At 42.5% G+C, this 19,774-nt stretch overlaps 1 protein-coding gene across 1 annotated transcript; it reads left to right on the top strand.

Moving 5' to 3' along the window:
- Positions 1 to 10,439: 10,439 nt before the first annotated feature.
- Positions 10,440 to 11,804, top strand: LOC109752721 (uncharacterized). Its single transcript, XM_020311620.1, has one exon. The coding sequence runs from the start codon at positions 10,440 to 10,442 to the stop codon at positions 11,802 to 11,804; it is 1,365 nt and encodes a 454-aa protein (XP_020167209.1).
- Positions 11,805 to 19,774: the final 7,970 nt, after the last annotated feature.

Here is a 19,774-nt window from a genome sequence, read left to right as displayed (position 1 = left end):
CATCGCAGATGAGTGTGAACAACATCAAATCCTCACAAATATCTTTGTTTAAAGTTGTACTTTCTTTCCTAGGAATAACCCTCCCGAAGTGCGGTATGATTTATATGCTGAAAACCATTAGATGCCACTTAATGAATTTTGTAACATATGCATGATCCCTTCTGATGGGAGTTTAGCTGAGCCTAGGCCGGCAGAGTTTGTGGCCTTTTATCGCACCTTGACAGTGGGAGATTTGAGAGGGGTGTCAACTACCACTGCCGCTGGCTTGCATTTTCCTGTTGTTCATTACTTTGCTCTTTTCATTGCAAAATGCTTGCTTGCTAGAGAGAAGGCAGGTGCACTTAGTTCCCAGACCTTGCCGTTTTACGTCGGGCACTAGAGGGCGACAACACTTATAGCTTGGGAGCTATTGTGGCTCGTCGCCTCCACATTAATAAGTCCAAGGGTAAAATACATGGTGGTATTTTTGCTACTCGTTTGGAGGCTCACTTTAATGTTGAGATACGCCCTCATGATTACCCTCTGACCAAGGTTTACGTAGACCATGCAGGCATGGAACATCACCATTTTGTAGCACGAGATTATCCCAACATTCCTTATAACCTGGTTTTTAGCATTGAAACTCGTGATATTATTCCATTGCCTGCTCCTGCTTTGTATGATCCTATTGCCAGGGGCAGATATAGGATTATGCCTGCGGACATCATCGCCTACCGGAACGCTCAGGCTGCTGCAGAGGCAGAGGAGGAGCCTCAGCAGTGGGATGAGTGGATGCCCGCTCCTCAGTACCCCAACTACTATCCAGATTACTGATCGATTACCAAGTTAGGCCAAAAGCCTAAGCTTGGGGGAGTACGTGTTTCTCACCGATATTACATTCATATTCACACATTTCATTCCAGTTTTCGGTGTTCACACTTTTTCATTTTTATTATCCATGCTTAATTTTATTCTCATGCTTTCTTGTTTGTGTGTTTGAAAAACTTTAGAAAAACCAAAAAATTAGTTGTAGTAGTTTACTTCCTATGCATGCTTAGTAGTAGCACTAAAAAGAAAACCCAAAAAGATTTCCTTGTTCTTCTTTTGCTTGTTGGGAGCTTTCCCGTGTAAATAGTTTTTCTCGTTTTTGCTTTTCCCTTTAACTTGCTTGTTCAAGAAAACCAAAAACTCCAAAAATATTTCAGTGTGTTTCTCTGAATTTCCTTTCTTTTTATTGAAGTCGTACCAAGGAGAAGACCACGATGAAAATGTTGAGTGGCTCTCATACGAATAACTGTTGATCTAATAAAGAGCCAATTTTACCTCGTCTTTTCCCGTTGAATAAAATGTTTGCAGATTCCAGCTTAGTCCAGACATTCTTGCACTATTATTATTATTTTCATATCGTTCGGTCATGCAAGTGAAAGGCAATAATGACGATATTCGATGAACTGGCCGTGGCAGAGAGAAACTGGTATGAACTCGACTTGTTCTGTTTGTGTAAATATGTTTAACCTAGTATCCATGATTCAGCCCATTATGATTAAACATGTTTGCAATGACAATTTGAGATTATATTTCTCATGCCATGCATAAGTAGCTTGGAGTCGATAATGATTTATCTCAGATATCAACATTGCGTTAAAATGATTGTGATGTAGTATGATGATATGGTATCCTCCTCTGAATGTTCGAGTGGCTTGACTTGGCACATCTTCATGCATGTAGTTGAATCAAAACCAACATAGCCTCTATGATATTATGTTCATGGTGTTCATATCCTACTCATGCTAGTGTCCAATGTTACTTATGCATAATGCATGTTCATGACCGTTGTTGCTCTCTAGGTGGCCTCTTCTCAACCTATTGCTAGCCTTCGCCTGTACTAAGTGGGAATTCTGCTTGTACATCAAAAACCTTTAACCCAAGTTATTCCATATGAGTCCACCATACCTACCTATATGCGGTATTACCCTGCCATCCTAAGTAAATTTGCATGTGCCACCTCTAAAAACTTCAAATAAATATCCTTTTTGTGTGCCTAGATCATTCATGGAACGACAGGAGGTGGTCGATATCTTCCATGCTAAGCGGGTTATTCTCAGGTCGAGTGTTTATTCACTCGCCATCGCACGAGAAAAGGGCGGTAATAGGGATGCCCAGTCCCAAACTGCAAAAAGAAAAGAGCTTACAAATAATCAAACAAAAACTCCCAATGGAGTCAAAACCTTTACTTTATCACTTGGGAACCGCCACTAATGTGTTTAGCACGGAAGATATTGATAGCCGATGGTCGTGAAGTAAATGAGAAGGGTGCATGTCTCAAAATATCATTTACCTTTGTTTTATAAACTTGAGCTCTGGCACCTCTGCAAAACACTGCTTCCCTCTGCGAAGGGACTATCTATTTACTTTTATGTTGTGTCATCACCTTCTAAAATAAGCGCCAGAACCTGAGAGCACTGCTTTCATGCTTATGCATTGTGTGTAGCTAATGTTGGGTGCATCATGACTGGATTTTTTCTACCATGAATTACAATGTCTAGTCGCTGCTTGAACTTTGGAGGTGCTCTACATTTATGTTTTGCGGTCTCAGAAAGGGCTAGCGAGATACCACGATTGTCATATTATATCATGGTTGTTTTGACAACGTGTTGCTGTTTGAGATGTCTTATTATTGCTCGCTAGCTGATTATGTCATTGATATGAGGCAATATAATTTTTAAGAGTTATTGTTGGCATGGTTAGTTATAATGATTGGCTGAAAACCTGGGTGTTGTTTAAGCTTATTTATGCAAACAAGAGAAAAAGAGTTTCTAATAGTTTTTCTTTTTAACTTTCAGTTTATCAACTGAATTGCTTGAGGACAAGCAAAGGTCTAAGCTTGGGGGAGTTGACACGTCTCCAACGTATCTACTTTTCCTAACGTTTTTCCTCTTGTTTTGACTCTAATTTGCATGATTTGAATGAAACTAACCCCGGACTGATGTTGTTTTCAGCAGAACTACCATGGTGTTGTTTTTGTGCAGAAATAAAAGTTCTCGGAATGGAACGAAACTTTGCGAGGAATTTTTATATCAAATAAGAGAATTCTGGAGCCAAGACCTACCGGAGGGGGGCACCTGGGGGGGCACAACCCACCAGGGTGCGCCCCCTCACCAGGCGCGCCCAGGTGAGTTGTCCCCACCTGGTGGCCCCGCAGACCCCGAAACCGTCGCTATAAAATCCTAATTTTCCAGAACAAATCAGGGAGAAAGAATTATCGCGTTCCACGAGACGGAACCGCCGTCACCTCTTGTTCTTCATCGGGAGGCCAGATCTGGAGTCTGTTTGGAGCTTCGGAGAGGGGGATCTTCGCTCTTCATCATCGCGAACCATTCTCCATCGCCAATTCCATGATGCTCCCCAACGGGAGTGAGCAATTCCTTCGTAGGCTCGCTGGTCGGTGAGGAGTTGGATGAGATTCATCATGTAATCGAGTTAGTTTTGTTAGGGCTTGATCGCTAGTATCCATTGTGTTCTAAGATTGATGTTGTTATGACTTTGCTATGCTTAATGCTTGTCACTTTGGGCCCGGGTGCCATGATTTCAGATCTGAACTGTGTATGTTATCACCATTATATCCATGTTCTAGATCCGATCTTGCAAGTTATAGTCACCTACTACGTGTTATGATCCGGCAACCCCGGAGTGACAATAGTCGGGACCACTCCCAGTGATGACCGTAGTTTGAGGAGTTCATGTATTCAATATGTGTTAATGCTTTGTTCCGGTTCTCTATTAAAAAGAGGCCTTAATATCGCTTAGATTCCAATAGGACCCCGCTGCCATGGGAGGGTAGGACAAAAGATGTCACGCAAGTTCTTTCCATAAGCATGTATGACTATTTACGGAATATATGCCTACATTATATTGATGAACTGGAGCTAGTGCCGTATCGCCCTAGGTTATAACTGTCTCATGATGAATATCATCCAACAAGTCACAGATCAAATGCCTACAAATTTATCTTATATTGTTCTTGCTAAGTTACTATTGCTATCATTACTGTTGCACTTGCTACAAAAATATTGCTATCACTGTTACCGTTACTATTGCCGTTGCTACTATTATCAAAACTATCATACTACTTTGCCACTGATCACTTTCCTGCAGATAATTAATCTCCAGGTGTGGTTGAATTGACAACTCAGCTGCTAATACTTACAAATATTATTTGGCTCCCCTTGTGTCGAATCTATAAATTTGGGTTGAATACTCTACCCTCGAAAACTGTTGCGATCCCTTATACTTGTGGGTTATCAGTATGGCAGCTGATTTATCAGCAATTTGCAAAGATATTTCAGTAGGTGTGAGTTTATTCAAATCAAGTCTTTTATATAAAGAGAAAGGCATAACACTAACACCAGCTCCCAAATCACATAAAGCAGTTTTCACATAATTTCTTTTGATGGAGCAAGGTATAGTTGGTATTCCCGGATCTCCAAGTTCTTTAGGTACTCCATCTTTAAAAGTGTAATTAGCAAGCATGGTGGAGATTTCAGCTTCCGGTATTTTTCTCTTATTGGTGATGATGCCTTTCATGTACTTTGCATAAGGAGGCATTTTCAAAATATTACAAGCGAGTACGAAAAAGACTGGCCTCAACATTTCAGCCTTCATCATCTTTCTTTTTAGTTGACTTAGGTGGAAAGGGCATAGGTTTTTGAACCCAGGTTCTCTTTCCTTACCGTGTTTTCTAGCAACAAAGTCTCTTTTATCATATCTTTTATTTTTAGATTGTGGGTTATCAAGATCAACAACTGGTTCTATTTCAACATCATTATCTGGTTCTTTTTCATTGTTTGGTTGAGTATCTTCATGAACATCATCATTCTATTTTCATTATCACTAGGTGAATGTTCATTACCAGATTGAGTTTCAGCATCAGAAATAGAAACATTATAATCATTATCAGGAGGTTTTTCTCCTTCAGGTTCACTAGAAGCATGCAAAGTCCTATTATTTTTCTTTTTCTTCTTCTTTTTAGACGGACTAGGTGTAGTGGTATTATTCCTTTGTCAATCCTGCTCAATTCTTTTTGGGTGCCCCTCAGGATAAAGTGGTTCCTAAGTCATTTTACCTCCTCTGGTTGCTACTCTAACAACAAAGTCATGTATGTTGTTATTCATTTCATCAAGCAATTCTCTTTGAGATTTAGCAACATGTTCTAGTTGAGTTTGAACCATAGAGGCATGTTTTCCTACACCTCTAACATCATTGGAGATTCTAAATAACAAGTCACTCAAAAGAGCAATCATATCAGAATTGTATTTCAATTGTTTCATAACATTTGCATTGAAGTGATCTTGCTTTCTAATGTAATTTTCAAACTCATAAAGGCATTGGCTAGGGTGCATATTATGAGGATTATCATTATCATTGAATTTCATTAGAGAATATACATCTACCACCTTAGGTGGTGGTGGTGTATCAAGCCCATGTATTTCTTCAATAGGAGGTAAAATTTTGACATCCTCAGCTATAATACCTTTTTCTTTCATAGATTTCTTTGCCTCTTGCATATCTTCAGGACTGAGATATAAGATACCCCTCTTCTTCAGAGTGGATTTAAGCTGTGGTTCAGGAGGAGTCCAATCATCATATTTTTTCAATATGTTATTCAATAATTCTTCAGCTTGCCCAATAGTTCGTTCCCTGAAAACAAAACCAGCACAACTATCTAGGAAATCCCTGGAAGCATCGGTTAGTCCAGTATAGAAGATATCAAGTATTTCATGTTTCTTAAGAGGATGATCAGGCAAAGCATTAAGCAATTGGAGAAGCCTCCCCCAAGCTTGTGGGAGAGTCTCTTCTTCAACTTGCACAAAGTTAAATATTTCCTGTAAGGCAGCTTGTTTCTTATGAGCAGGAAAATATTTTTCAGAGAAGTAATAAATCATATCCTGGGGACTATGCACAAACCAGGAGCAAGAGTATTGTACCAAGCTTTAGCATCACCCTTTAATGAGAACGGAAATAATTTGAGAACATAGTAATAGTGAATCTTCTCATCATGAGCAAAAAGGGTGGCTATGTCATTCAACTTAGTAAGATGTGCCACAACAGTTTAAGTTTCATAACCATGGAAAGGATGAGATCCAACCAAAGTAATTAACTCTAGGTCGACAGAGAATTCATAATCTTTGTCATCAACAAATATAGGTGAAGTAGCAAACTTAGGATCACATTTCATTTTAGCATTCAAATATCTCTCTTTATACTTGCATAATAATTTATCTAGATCATCTCTATCCTTACAAGCAAGAATATCTCTAGTTGCTTCCTCACCCATAACATAACCTTCCGGTACCTTGGGCAATTCATATCTAGGAAGGCTAGTTCTAAGAGGTGTTTCATGATTTTCAGTTTCAAGCTCATCATCAGTTTCAACAATATCATGATATCTTACTCTAGCAATTTGTTCATCAAGAAATTCACCTAGTGGCACATTATCATCAAGCAAGGCACTAGCATCATCATAAGCATCATTCATAGCAGAAGCAGCATCATCAATAACTTGTGACATATCAGGATTAATAGCATGTGGTGGTGTTGCAAGTTTACTTATAACAGAATGTGAATCTAAAGCGTAGCTGGATGGCAGTTACTTACCTCCCCTCTTCTTAGAGGGAAAAATCTTGGTCTTAGCATCCTTCAGATTCTTCATAGTGATAAATTGATAATAATCCCAAGTGACTCAACAAATATAGCTATGCTCCCCGGCAACGATGCCAGAAAAATGTCTTGATAACCCACAAGTATAGGGGATCGCAACAGTTTTCGAGGGTAGAGTATTCAGCCTAAATTTATAGATTCGACACAAGGGGAGCCAAAGAATATTTGTAAGTATTAGCAGCTGAGTTGTCAATTCAACCACACCTGGAGATTAATTATCTGCAGGAAAGTGATCAGTGGCAAAGTAGTATGATAGTTTTGATAATAGTAGCAACGGCAATAGTAACGGTAACAATGATAGTAGTAGTTTTGTAGCAATTGCAACAGTAACAATAGGAGTAGTAACTTAGCAGGAGCAATATGTAGGAAAGCCGTAGGCATTGGATTGATGATTTGTTGGATGATATTCATCATGTGACAGTTATGACCTAGGGCGATACGACACTAGCTCCAGTTCATAAATATAATGTAGGCATGTATTCCGTAAATAGTCATACGTGCTTATGGAAAGAAATTGCATGAAATCTTTGGTCCTACCCTCCCATGGCAGCGGGGTCCTATTGGAAACTAAGGGATATTAAGGCCTCCTTTTAATAGAGAACCGGAACAAAGCATTAACACATGGTGAATACATGAACTCCTCAAACTACGATCATCACCAGGAAGTGTCCCGACTATTGCCACTCCGGGGTTGCCGGATCATAACACGTAGTAGGTGACTATAACTTGCAAGATCGGATCTAAAACATAGATATAATGGTGATAACATAAACGTTTCAGATCTGAAATCATGGCACCCGGGCCCAAAGTGACAAGCATTAAGCATGGCAAAGTCATAGCAACATCAATCTCAGAACATAGTGGATACTAGGGATCAAGCCCTAATAAAACTAACTCGATTACATGATGAATCTCATCCAACTCCTCACCGACCAGCGAGCCTATGAAGGAATTACTCACTCCCGATGGGGAGCATCATGGAATTGGCGATGGAGAAGGGTTGGTGATGATGAAGATCAAAGATCCCCCTCCCCGGAGCCCCAAACAGACTCCTGATCTGGCCTCCCAATGAAGAACAGGAGACGGCGACGGCTCCATCTCATGGAACGCGATAATTCTTTCTCCCAGATTTTTTTCTGGAAAAATAGGATTTTATAGCGTTGGTTTCAGGGTTTGCGGGGCCACGAGGTGGGGACAACCCACCTGGGCGCGCCTGGAGGGGGGCGCCCTGGTGGGTTGTGCCCACCCAGGTGCCCCCCTACGATGGTTCTTGGCTCCATAAATTCTCTTTTATTTTATAAAAAATCCTCGCAAAGTTTCGTTCCATTCCGAGAACTTTTATTTCTGCACAAAAACAACACCATGGTAGTTCTGCTGAAAACAACGTCAGTCCGGTTAGTTTGATTCAAATCATGCAAATTAGAGTCGAAACCAAGAGGAAAAGCGTTAGTAAAAGTAGATACGATGGAGACGTATCACACCGCAAGGTAATATTCAAGGACAACCAAGAGCCTAAGCTTGGGATGCCCCGGAAGGCATCCCCTCTTTCGTCTTCGTCTATCGGTAAATTTACTTGAGGCTATATTTTTATGGGATTTTTATTTCTGTGCCCCTGGTTCCTTAGTTCTACTCATTCATCCCCACGATCTTAACTTTTTCTCACTTTTCCCCACTCCCTTGCCCGAAACCCTCAGAACTGGTCACAGCGGACGTTGTTGTCGGGTCAATGGCTTGACCGTTAACTCTGACGAGTGGGGCCGCATAGGGCCGAGTCCACATTCAGATTATACTGGGGCCGCATAGGGCCGCGAAACTGACACTCACTGTAGGGTTCCCCTCACTATAACCTGAATCAAATCGAGTCACTTCCGCGCCGCCCCCTCCGCCGCCGTCGTGCCGCCTCCGCCGCTGTCATGCTGCCTCTGCCGTAGTTGTGCCGACCCTGCCGCATCTACACTCTCTCCCCATCTAGGATTAGGAAGCGATGTCGGGGGAGCACCCCATTTGGCCCATTGACCGTGGAGATGATTGGGTCGAATCAGAGGCGGATAATTCATGGATTCCACTTGGGTAAGCATCATTTTCCTCTCAAATTGATTAGGAGGTCCGTAAATTAGGCTGTATTTGACCACCGTTGGCGTGAATCAGTGCAATTTATCTGAAAATTTTAGGCCTAACTACGCCCTTTATCTTATTTCAATCAAATAGGGTTGATCCTGCACTTGCTTTTCGGTTGGGGTTAGAATGGAAACTAGCGAGCTGCGCGGAACGAAACCATGTCTGATTTCTGGGTTTTTCTATCCTAAAGTGGTAGAAACCAGCGTTTCGTTCACAGATTTCCGCGAGGCGCTCTGTTGTGAGTATCCATGGAGCCCTGCCGATGCTGTTGAACTGAGATATTTCGACAGCACCGAGCAGAGATTTGTCCCATTAACTTGTGATGAGCATCTGGGATTGCTATTTAGTTTGAATGCTGATAGCCATTTCGGTAAAATCCATATCGGTGTGCTTTAGGCTAGACCTGGTCATGGACAACCCGGCCCGCCGGCCCGAACCTGAAGCCCGACATTCGGGCCGGGCTTGGGCTCCATTTTCTGACCCGAAGCCCGGCCCGAAAGCCCGAATAAAGCCCGAAATATATATAAAAACATATTTTATTCGAAATATAGGTATAATAAATTAATATAATATCTCGAAATTAATTAATTTATTTAAAAAGTGTCACTGTTCATGTACTTCGGGCCGGGCTCGGGCTTGGGATTTTTCCTTCGGGCTTTGTCAAGCCCGGCCCGAACCCGACCCGACCCGACAAATGATCAGGTTTACTTCAGGCATGCAAACAACGTATCCCAAAGGGGAAGGGTGTTTAGACATCATCTGTATCTGCTAATAGCGAGCGCCTCGCACTCCTTGTAGGTCGGGACCAAGTAAACCTAGTGGTTTTGAAAGCCACAACATGTCGGCTGCCGCTAATTCTGCCACTTCTCCTCTCCCTTCTGCACCTCATGTAGAAGTAGATGCAGTGCCTGACGAGGAAGTGCCTTGACATGATGATGAGGATGAGATTCTATTCCCTGAACTGGTAGATAGAGTTAGTCAACAGGCAGTGGAAGATGAATATCCAGAGGAGCCTAGCAGTCGTGCTAGATTTTATGACACTGACGATGAAGAGAGGGAGGAGAACATCGACTCCTTAGTTTTACAAGAATATGATGGTGAGGACATGCCAACAATTGAGTGGAACAGGGAGAATCCTGAGCTTACTCCAGGAACCGTATTCGAATCGATGGTGGACTGTCGTAATGCAGTGACTACATATTGCATTCTCACAAAAAACTCCTATGAGGTTGATAGGAGTGAGCCAGGAAGATTCACTGTTAATTTCCCTTATGATAGGTGTAGGTGGAGGTTGCATGCATCCACTATGCTAAAGAGCAAATTGATCTAGGTATTACAAGTGAATCTTTTTATTAGATTATTTATCCATTCTATATTCAGATCATGTGTACTGTTTCTTAATTGTATTTGACATCATTTTTCATTTTATTTTAGATAAAAAGCAACCCACACGGGCACATTTGCCCACCTAGAGGGGGAGGGGGAAAGGACAAATCAAAGCTTGCAAAGACTAGGTGGGTGGCAGATGCAATCTTGGATTGGTTGAGGGAAATTAAACACCAACAATTGGTCCAACAGCACTCCATGGGAAGCTATTTGAGAAGTACAAGATTAATATACCTTACATGAGGATTTTCTATGCAAAGGAAAGGGCTCTTGATAGGATTAATGGTCCATGGAATGAGAGTTTACAGTTGCTTTACACCTTCAAAGCTGAAGTGGAGACGGCTAGTCCAGGGAGTGTTGTAGAGATTGACAAGCATACAGTTAAGTACAAATTAAAAGGGAAGTCACTGGAGAAGGAGGGCTTCAGGAGGGCTTTTGTTTGTTTCAAGGCTTGCTGGCAGGGGTTTCTGAATGGTTGTAGGCCCTATTTGGCTGTTGATGCAACTGCTTTGAATGGAAGATGGAGAGGCCAGCTAGCAGCAGCTTGTGCAGTTGATGGACACAACTGGCTATTCCCAGTTGCATTTGGTGTGTTGGAGGTAGAGTCCGAGGAGAGTTGGTTCTGGTTTCTGCAGCAGTTGTGCAACATTATAGGTACACCCTCAGGTTTAGTTATACACACAGATGCTTGCAAGGGTTTAGAAACTGCAGTAGAAATTCTATTCCCTGGAGTGGAACATAGGGAATGTATGCGACACCTAGCGCAGAATTTTAAAAAGAAATTCAAAGGCAAAGTTTATGATGAGAATCTATGGCCAGCATCATACACATGCAGCGTGAGGAAGCATGAGCACCATTTGAGAGTGTTGTATGCTCACAATCCTTTGGTGAAGGAGTACATGGATGAACATCATGGAAAGGTGTGGTCAAGAAGCAAATTCAATGAAATCTGCAAAGTAGACTATGTGACCAATAACCTCGCTGAGTGTTTCAATGCAAAGTTCAAGTCAGTGAAAGGGCTTTTGTTGTGGCAAGCATTTCATAAGATCAGGAAGATGATCATGACAAAGATAGCTCTTCGTAAAAGAATTGCAGAAACACAATATGTTGGCTATCTTATGCTCCCATCTCTAATTAAGGCATTGCATGCCAAGGCAAGAGGACTAAGGATGAAATGCATTCGACCGTCGACATACGAGGCTGAGGTGACATACACTAACAGTAAAAATATGGAATGGAGATATCCAGTGAACCTTGCAACTAATGAATGCAGTCGTAGGCAATGGCAGATCCGCGGGAAGCCGTGCATACATGCCCTACATCTCATGACTATTATTGGAGGTGAAGATGGTGAAGTTGATCAGTATTGCTCTGAATATTTCTCTGTTTCCAAATTTAGGGTTGCTTATGCTGAAAATGTGCCTGCACTCTTGGGAAAAGACCAATGGAACATAGTAGACCCAGGGTTCAAACTCCGTTCTCCTGTACTGACTAGACCACCAGGAAGACCAAGGAAAAACAGGATAAGAGTTGGTGAAGAGGGTCGCGTAAAAAAACAACGTAAGTGCAAAAGATGTGGTATCCTAGGGCATATTGCTAGGTGATACGTCTCCAACGTATCTATAATTTTTGATTGTTCCATGCTATTATATTACCTGTTTTCGATGTTTATGGGCTTTACTTTAGACTTTTATATCATTTTTGGGACTAACCTACTAACCGGAGTCCGAGCCCAAATTGCTGTTTTCTTGCCTATTTCGGTGTTTCAAAGAAAAGGAATATCAAACGGAGTCCAAACGGAATGAAACATTCAGGAGAGTTATTTTTGGAACGGAAGCAATCCAGGAGACTTGGAGTGTACGGCAGGGAAGCAACAAGGTGGCCACGAGGCAGGGAGGCGCGCCTACCCCCTGGGCGCGCCCCCACCCTCGTGGGCCCCTCGTGTCTCCCCTGACCAACTTCTTTCGCCTATATAAATCCATATACCCTAAAAACATCGGGGAACAGAATAGATCGGGAGTTCCGCCGCCGCAAGCCTCTGTAGCCACCGAAAACCAATCTAGACCCGTTCCGGCACCCTGCCGGAGGGGGGGATCCCTCACCGGTGGCCATCTTCATCATCCCGGCGCTCTCCATGACGAGGAGGGATTAGTTGACCCTCGGGGCTGAGGGTATGTACCAATAGCTATGTGTTTGATCTCTCTCTCTCTCTCTCTCGTGTTCTTGAGGTGGTACGATCTTGATGTATCGCGAGCTTTGCTATTATAGTTGGATCTTATGATGTTTCTCCCCCTCTACTCTCTTGTAATGGATTGAGTTTTCCCTTTGAAGTCATCTTACCGGATTGAGTCTTTAAGGATTTGAGAACATTTGATGTATGTCTTGCATGTGCTTATCTTTGGTGACAATGGGATATCACGTGATCTACTTGATGTATGTTTCGGTGATCAACTTGCGGGTTCCATGACCTCGTGAACTTATGCATAGGGGTTGGCACACGTTTTCATCTTGACTCTCCGGTAGAAACTTTGGGGCACTCTTTGAAGTACTTTGTGTTGGTTTGAATAGATGAATCTGAGATTGTGTGATGCATATCGTATAATCATACCCGCGGATACTTGAGGTGACATTGGAGTATCTAGGTGACATTAGGGTTTTGGTTGATTTGTGTCTTAAGGTGTTATTCTAGTACGAACTCTTGAATAGATTGATCAGAAATAATAACTTTGAGGTGGTTTCGTACCCTACAATAATCTCTTCGTTTTTTCTCCGCTATTAGTGACTTTGGAGTGACTCTTTGTTGCATGTTGAGGGATAGTTATATGATCCAATTATGTTATTATTGTTGAGAGAACTTGCACTAGTGAAAGTATGAACCCTAGGCCTTGTTTCCTAGCATTGCAATACCATTTACGCTCACTTTTATCATTAGTTACCTTGCTGTTTTTATATTTTCAGATTAAAAATACTCATATCTACCATCCATATTGCACTTGTATCACCATCTCTTCGCCGAACTAGTGCACCTATACAATTTACCATTGTATTGGGTGTGTTGGGGACACAAGAGACTCTTTGTTATTTGGTTGCAGGGTTGTTTGAGAGAGACCATCTTCATCCTACACCTCCCACGGATTGATAAACCTTAGGTCATCCACTTGAGGGAAATTTGCTACTGTCCTACAAACCTCTGCACTTGGAGGCCCAACAACTTCTACAAGAAGAAGGTTGTGTACTAGACATCAAGCTCTTTTCTGGCGCCGTTGCCTGGGAGGTGAGTGCTTGAAGTATATATTTAGATCTTGCAATCGAATCTTTTAGTTTCTTGTTTTATCACTAGTTTAGTTTATAAAACAAAACTACAAAAAAAATGGAATTGAGTTTGTCTCATACGCTTCATCTTTTTAATATCTTTCGTGAGGATGATGGAAAGAAAAATTGTGCTCAATTGCTAGAAGAAGAATGCATTAGAATGTTTGGCACTAAATCTTTGAATGATGAGCATGATTGCAATGTTGTTAGTATGAACTCTTTGAATATCCATAGTACTAATGATGGTTGCACTAGTCATGATGAAAATGTCTCTTATAAGCATGTCAATTTTTGTGGAGTGCATAGAGTTTGCAAGTACACACCAAATAGGGAAGATAGATTTTGCAAGAGGCATAAGTATTTAGAAACTAAATGGTTACAAGAAAGGCTAGATGTTAGTGCTGAAAATTTAAAATATCTTCACCGTACTTGTGAACTTTGCAATGAACATGGTCATTTAAATCTCCGATGCAAATTGTTTCATGATCGAATCATGTCCAAAAATTGTGATGATTTGATTTCCCTTCCACATCATAATGAACTTAGTTTGCTATTGGGTTATGAAGAAATGAAACGTGCAACTGAGGGTATTCCAAAATTTAACCTTGAAAATTCCTTGATATTGATCTAGAGGAAATTTATATATATTGTGCGGTGAATTGCATTGAAAATCCCTATATTGCCAATTACATAAAGAAAAGAAAGCAAATAGAAGATGAAGAGAATACTAATGAAAGGGAAGAGACTTCCCAATATCTTCCTATTATTTCTTATGATGAATCAGGTAACGAGGAGGAGCCTTCTATTCAACCAATCTCACTAATAAGGAGCTCCAAAAAGAGGATTAAACCCACACATGATGTGAAGAAGAAAAAGAAAAGAAGGTGAAGCAAATGTAGAAAGGTATCCCTCCCAAATGATGTTGCTCCTACTACTCACTGTGATGATGATAATTGCTATACTATTGTAACATCCCAAATTTTCATTTTGGAATGTTATGCATTAGATCATCATTGCATATCACATTTTTATTGCATTTTGGCTTGATCCTAGAAATTCTACGCAACTCAAGGACCCACGGAGAGAGTTGGGAATTTCGTTATTTTCATATTTGAGTTTCCTCAAATTTTGAAAAGAGGATCGTTGATTTTAATTATTTTCTCTTCAAATATTTCTTTTTATGAAAATAAAAGAGAGGGGATAAAATGACTTCCCCAAAATAAAGAAATATTGGAGATTTAATATTAAAATCAAATAAGATTTTATTCGGAGTTTTTATCGATTTTTATTTGAATTAGGAAAAATATGCGTTTTTCGAAATTGCATTAGAGGCCCAAATAAATGTTCACCTTGTCCCGTAGATTTTTCGAGGATGGGGAAAATTTATTTCAGGGTTTTTCGAGTCCATTTAGTATTTCTTTTATTCGTTTTTCTGAGCGGAATTATTAATTTAAAAAAAACGAACCGACCTAACCGGGCCGTGTCCGACCTGGACACTAGCCCGGCCGGCCCTTTAAAGCCGCGGAGGCCCGAGCTAGTGCCACCCCGCCCGAAAACCCTAGGGCCGCCCAAAACCCGCCGCCATGTCGCCGTCCCGAGCCGCCGCCGCACCGCCCGCGCCTCCCCGCGCGTCGCGCCGCCGCTGAAGCCCGACGCCCCCTCGCCGCCGCCACCTGACCCTGTTGCCGGAGCCGCTCGCCGCCGCCGCCATCCCGCCGACCGCTGGAGGTAGTCGCCGCCGCCGTCCCGCCGACCGCCGGAGGCAGTCGCCGCCGCCGTCGGTTTTCGTGAGAAAACCGATCGGTTTTTTTTCGAAACCCTAGATTCCTTTTTTTACTTTAGATCGGTTTTTTTCGGTTTAGTTATTTAGCGAACGCCCGTTCGTACGTTCGTTTTAACAAACGGTTTTCGTTCGTTAACCGCAGACAGCGAACGTTCGTTCGTTAGTCTGTTCGTCAGTTTTTCTTTTTCTTGGATTTTTCGCAATTATTTTCGATCGCGATTTCTGATCCGATTTTCGTTTTAGTTTATCTTCTCGCTCGTTTATCGGAATCAGGCGATTCAAGCGCCTAGATCTTCGTCTCGAAGCCCTCTTTCTGTTTAACCAACTTGAGCAAGATTTTGCTACTGTAAAATTTGACTTTAGTCCAGATTAGTAAACGGATCTTGTTTCTTTCGCAGTTTGAGTTCTGTTGCTTCGTTTGATTTGATTCTTTTTGCAAACCGGAGTTCTTATGTTAAACTTTCTGGTTAGTCTTCTGGCACTTGAAACAAGTAATATGACTTAGATCCCTCTTGGTTGGGGTAGATGGGTTGGTGCGGTTCTGTCCGTTGCTTCCTCCATTCCCATTACCATTCTTGGAGCCATTATGGTTGTGCGAACTACCTCCTCCATGGGTATGCTGAAACTGTCCTCCCGGCTTTGGGGCAAATCGTGGCTTCTGTTGAGCTCCAGAATTGTACTTCCCTTGTCCATACTTCCTCTTACGATTTTCAATCTGCTGTTGCTTCCCTTCAATCATGAGAGCTCTATCTACCAGCTCCTGGTAGTTGTTGAAGGTTGCTACCATCAACTGCGACTCAGTTCATCATTCAGTCCTTCCAAAAATTTCTCCTGCTTGGCTGCATCTATAGCAACGTCGACTGGTGCATAACGTGCTAACTTACTGAAATCCTCCACATACTGGCCTACGGTGCGTCCTCCTTGGCGTAGGTTGCGAAACTCGCGCTTCTTCATAGCCATAGCTCCTGCTGAAACATGAGCTGTACGGAAAGCTTGCTGAAACTGGTCCCATGTGACAGTGTCAATGGGGTGCGTGGCTGTATAATTCTCCCACCATGATGCCGCGGGTCCATCAAGCTGATGTGCGGCAAAACGCACTCTTTCCGCATCTGTGCATCCTGCAGTGGTCAACTCCCTTCCAACTTTGCGGAGCCAATCATCTGCAACAATCGGCTCGGTGCTACTGGAAAACACCGGCGGGTTTAGCCTCAAGAAACGGGCTAGGTGATCAACAGGTGGTGGTGGCGGTGGGTTGTTGTTGTTGTTGTTGCCTTGGTTCTGCACTAACACTTGCATCAGGGCATTCTGTTGCTGAATCAACTGGGTGATCTCCGGTGGGAAAACAAATCCGGTGTCGCGTCTTGGAGGCATCTGATAGGTTTAGAAAAGATGAGAGTTAAGAATAGAATGAGGTCTAGAGAGAAAACACTACCCATATGCTCATGAGGCAAATACAATCAATATCACTCAATCAATTCAAACAAGGCAAAACAATCGATCTAACTAGCGTTACAAAGTGCTTGAACTATACTATTAAATGGGGGAAAACTACTACTGATATGGTGGTCTACTAAAAATTCTGATCCGTTGAAGACTCCATGATGTCTGCTCCAGCTTCGTCAACATAGTCATCTTCACTTGGTTCCGAGTCGGTGTCGTCGATGATGATGTAGTTATCCGGACAAGTGCATTCGTCAACTTCTGCTTTTGGCACTGGATTTTCCATGAATACTCCAATCTTCTTCTCCAGGTCGTCATTCTTCCCTACTAGTGCGATGATTTCCTCCATATAATCCTCGCGTGTAGCTTTAAGTTCTTCTTGGAGCTCCTTGATCTTCGTTAATGCCTTCTTCAGTTCTTCCTTGTCCGTGCACATCTGGTTCTCCTGGCGACGAATATGTTGATTTTGCTCCTGGATGAAAGCTACGATTGATCCATCCTTCTTGGTTCTGATCATCTCCCATTGCGCGTCTCGGCGTCCACAAATCTGATAAATTGTATCCTTAAGCTCCTGGTGGTAGACTTCTCCAATGCGTCCCATTGCGATGTGTGCGGCCATGCACTTCCCTAAACTCCAGGTGGGTGCTATGAAAACCAATCTTATGGGTTCAGTAACTGGCACAAACGTCCTTCCTGGAATGAGAACTTGAATCTTCCAGCTCTCCTCTTCGGGTAATGTGGCGTTGTAGGTTCCGGTGATGCTTGGTATTCCTATGTTCAAATACTTGGTGACTTCCTTCAAGTGTCGACCAAAAGGCGTGTGTTCATCTGGTTGCATGAACTTGCTCCTTGTATCCGCCATTCCTAAAAGAGTAGAAAGTGGAGAGGGGTCAGAAATGAGAAGAGAGAAGCTTTCTAGGGCTTAAGCTTAGTGGTCGTGTCCTACAGTCAGCGTGTGCTCTGATACCAACTTTGCGGCGACCAGACCTCAAATGGTCTATGCTGCTGTGCACCAGTGTCATCCCTGAATCAGTAATGCTGACACGCACAGTACAAATGGAGGATTTATAACAGAGTAGCAATCACACACTTATTACATCGAATATCTCCAAAGAGATAAAGTATGATAAATATGGCTTAAGGCCATCTAAAACGATAACAGCGGAAGACTTGGAAGATAAGTGAGTCCATCAACTCCAGCGGCATCACTGAGTATAAGACCACGACCTAAGGCACCTTACTCGTCGTCTGAAAAGTCTGCAACATGAAACGTTGCAGCCCAAAAATGGGTCAGCACATAGAATATGCTGGCAAAGTAGCACATAGAGAATAATGAATAATAATAATGCTATACTACATGCATATATGGCTGGTGGAAAGCTCTATGGTTACAATTTTGCGAAAAGCCAATTTTTCCCTACTTCAAAGGAATAAATTTTATTTAACTATCATGGTGGTTGTTAAACATTGAGAAGGTACCTCCAACTCAATCCCAATTAAGTGTCATCACAACCCACAAAATTAATTAAAAGTAACATGGTGATGAGATTCAAATGATAATCCAGGTACTAGATACTCAAGTTGTCCATAACCGGGGACACGGCTAACCATGATTAGTTTGTACACTCTGCAGAGGTTTGCGCACTTTTCCCCACAAGACTCGATCGCCTCTGCTTGATTCTCGCACTACATGATGTTTGAGAAACGGATGACCGAGACACAGTCTTTCAGGAACAATCACTCTTTACTCTGGATGGACCGGTACACCTACTTTCCCCTACATCTGCTAGCCCACCTCTTCAAGAGATCATGTAACCTACTCAACTATGCTAGAGCCCATAATAGCTTGTGGCTGCACACGGAAGTTTCTAGCATGAATAATCTTATGATCCCTTTGAGCCTGGGTGGCGGTCCTTATACAAACAGACAACACTGGATTCTCCAGGTGCCTCGATCCACCCAGATGTGAGTTTTAGTTGCCACCTTAGGTAAACCATTATTAACAATCTCACATCTGTCATGAATATCTCTCAAACCCAAATCCACGTCTACGAGCATAGCATGGCAATATAACAGCAACGTAGAAGTAACTCCCAAGGGTTTGATAAGAAAACAGGTAATAGGTACTACCTCAACTACTTCCCAGTACCCACAATTTAATTAGATCCTAATCATGCAATGTTTGAGGAATAGATCTAATGCAATAAAAACTGGGTATGGAAGGTATGATCAAAGTGTTACTTGCCTTGCTGATGATCCGCAAAACCTAGCGATTCGAAGTAACAAGTGGCACACTCCGGGTACTCTATCGCAAACAACAAGCAAACAATAAGTACTCATCTAATGCACAGGTAAAACTCGAATGAAAGATCCAACCAGAAAGTTCAACTTAAGAACTCCGGTTTGCCAAAAGAATCAACTCGACCGAAGCAACGAAAGTCAAACGGTGAAAAAAACAAGCTTCGTTTACTAATCTGGATCTAGGTCAAATTTTACAGTAGCAAAAACTTGTTTGAGTAGGCTAAACGGAAAGAGAATTTCGAGACGAAACTCTAGGCGCTTGAATCGCCTGATTCCGATAAACGAGCGAAAAGTTAAACAGAAACGAAGATTCGATCAGAAATCGAATCTGAGAAAATCGCGGAATAATCCGACGAAAAAGAAAAACGGACGAACGGTTAAAGAACGGACGTTCGTTAACAGAGAAAATCCGATGAACGCGTTCGTTAAAACGAATGAGTCAGTGAACGTTCACAAAATAACAAAACCGAAAAAATACCGATCTAGGGTTTTTTTTAAACGAACGGTTTTTTTTTACAAAAACCGGCAAACGAGGCGAGGTGCGGCTACCTCGGGGACGGGCTCCGGCGGGGCTCCGGTGACTCCGGCGAGGGGCGGCGGGGCGGCGGGTGCAGCGGGCGGCTCGGGGCGAGGGGCGGCGAGCGGCGGCGGCGCGGGCTCGAGCTCCGGCTCCGGCGGCGGCGAGTGCGGGTGCGGGCGGCGGGGAGAGAGGAAGGAGGAGAGGAGGGGGGTATATAT

Source organism: Aegilops tauschii, chromosome 7 (genome assembly GCF_002575655.3).
Source record: "Aegilops tauschii subsp. strangulata cultivar AL8/78 chromosome 7, Aet v6.0, whole genome shotgun sequence".
Classification (NCBI taxonomy): Eukaryota; Viridiplantae; Streptophyta; class Magnoliopsida; order Poales; family Poaceae; genus Aegilops; species Aegilops tauschii.
Note: the sequence above shows the minus strand (reverse complement) of the source record. Positions and strands in the feature narration are given on the sequence as shown.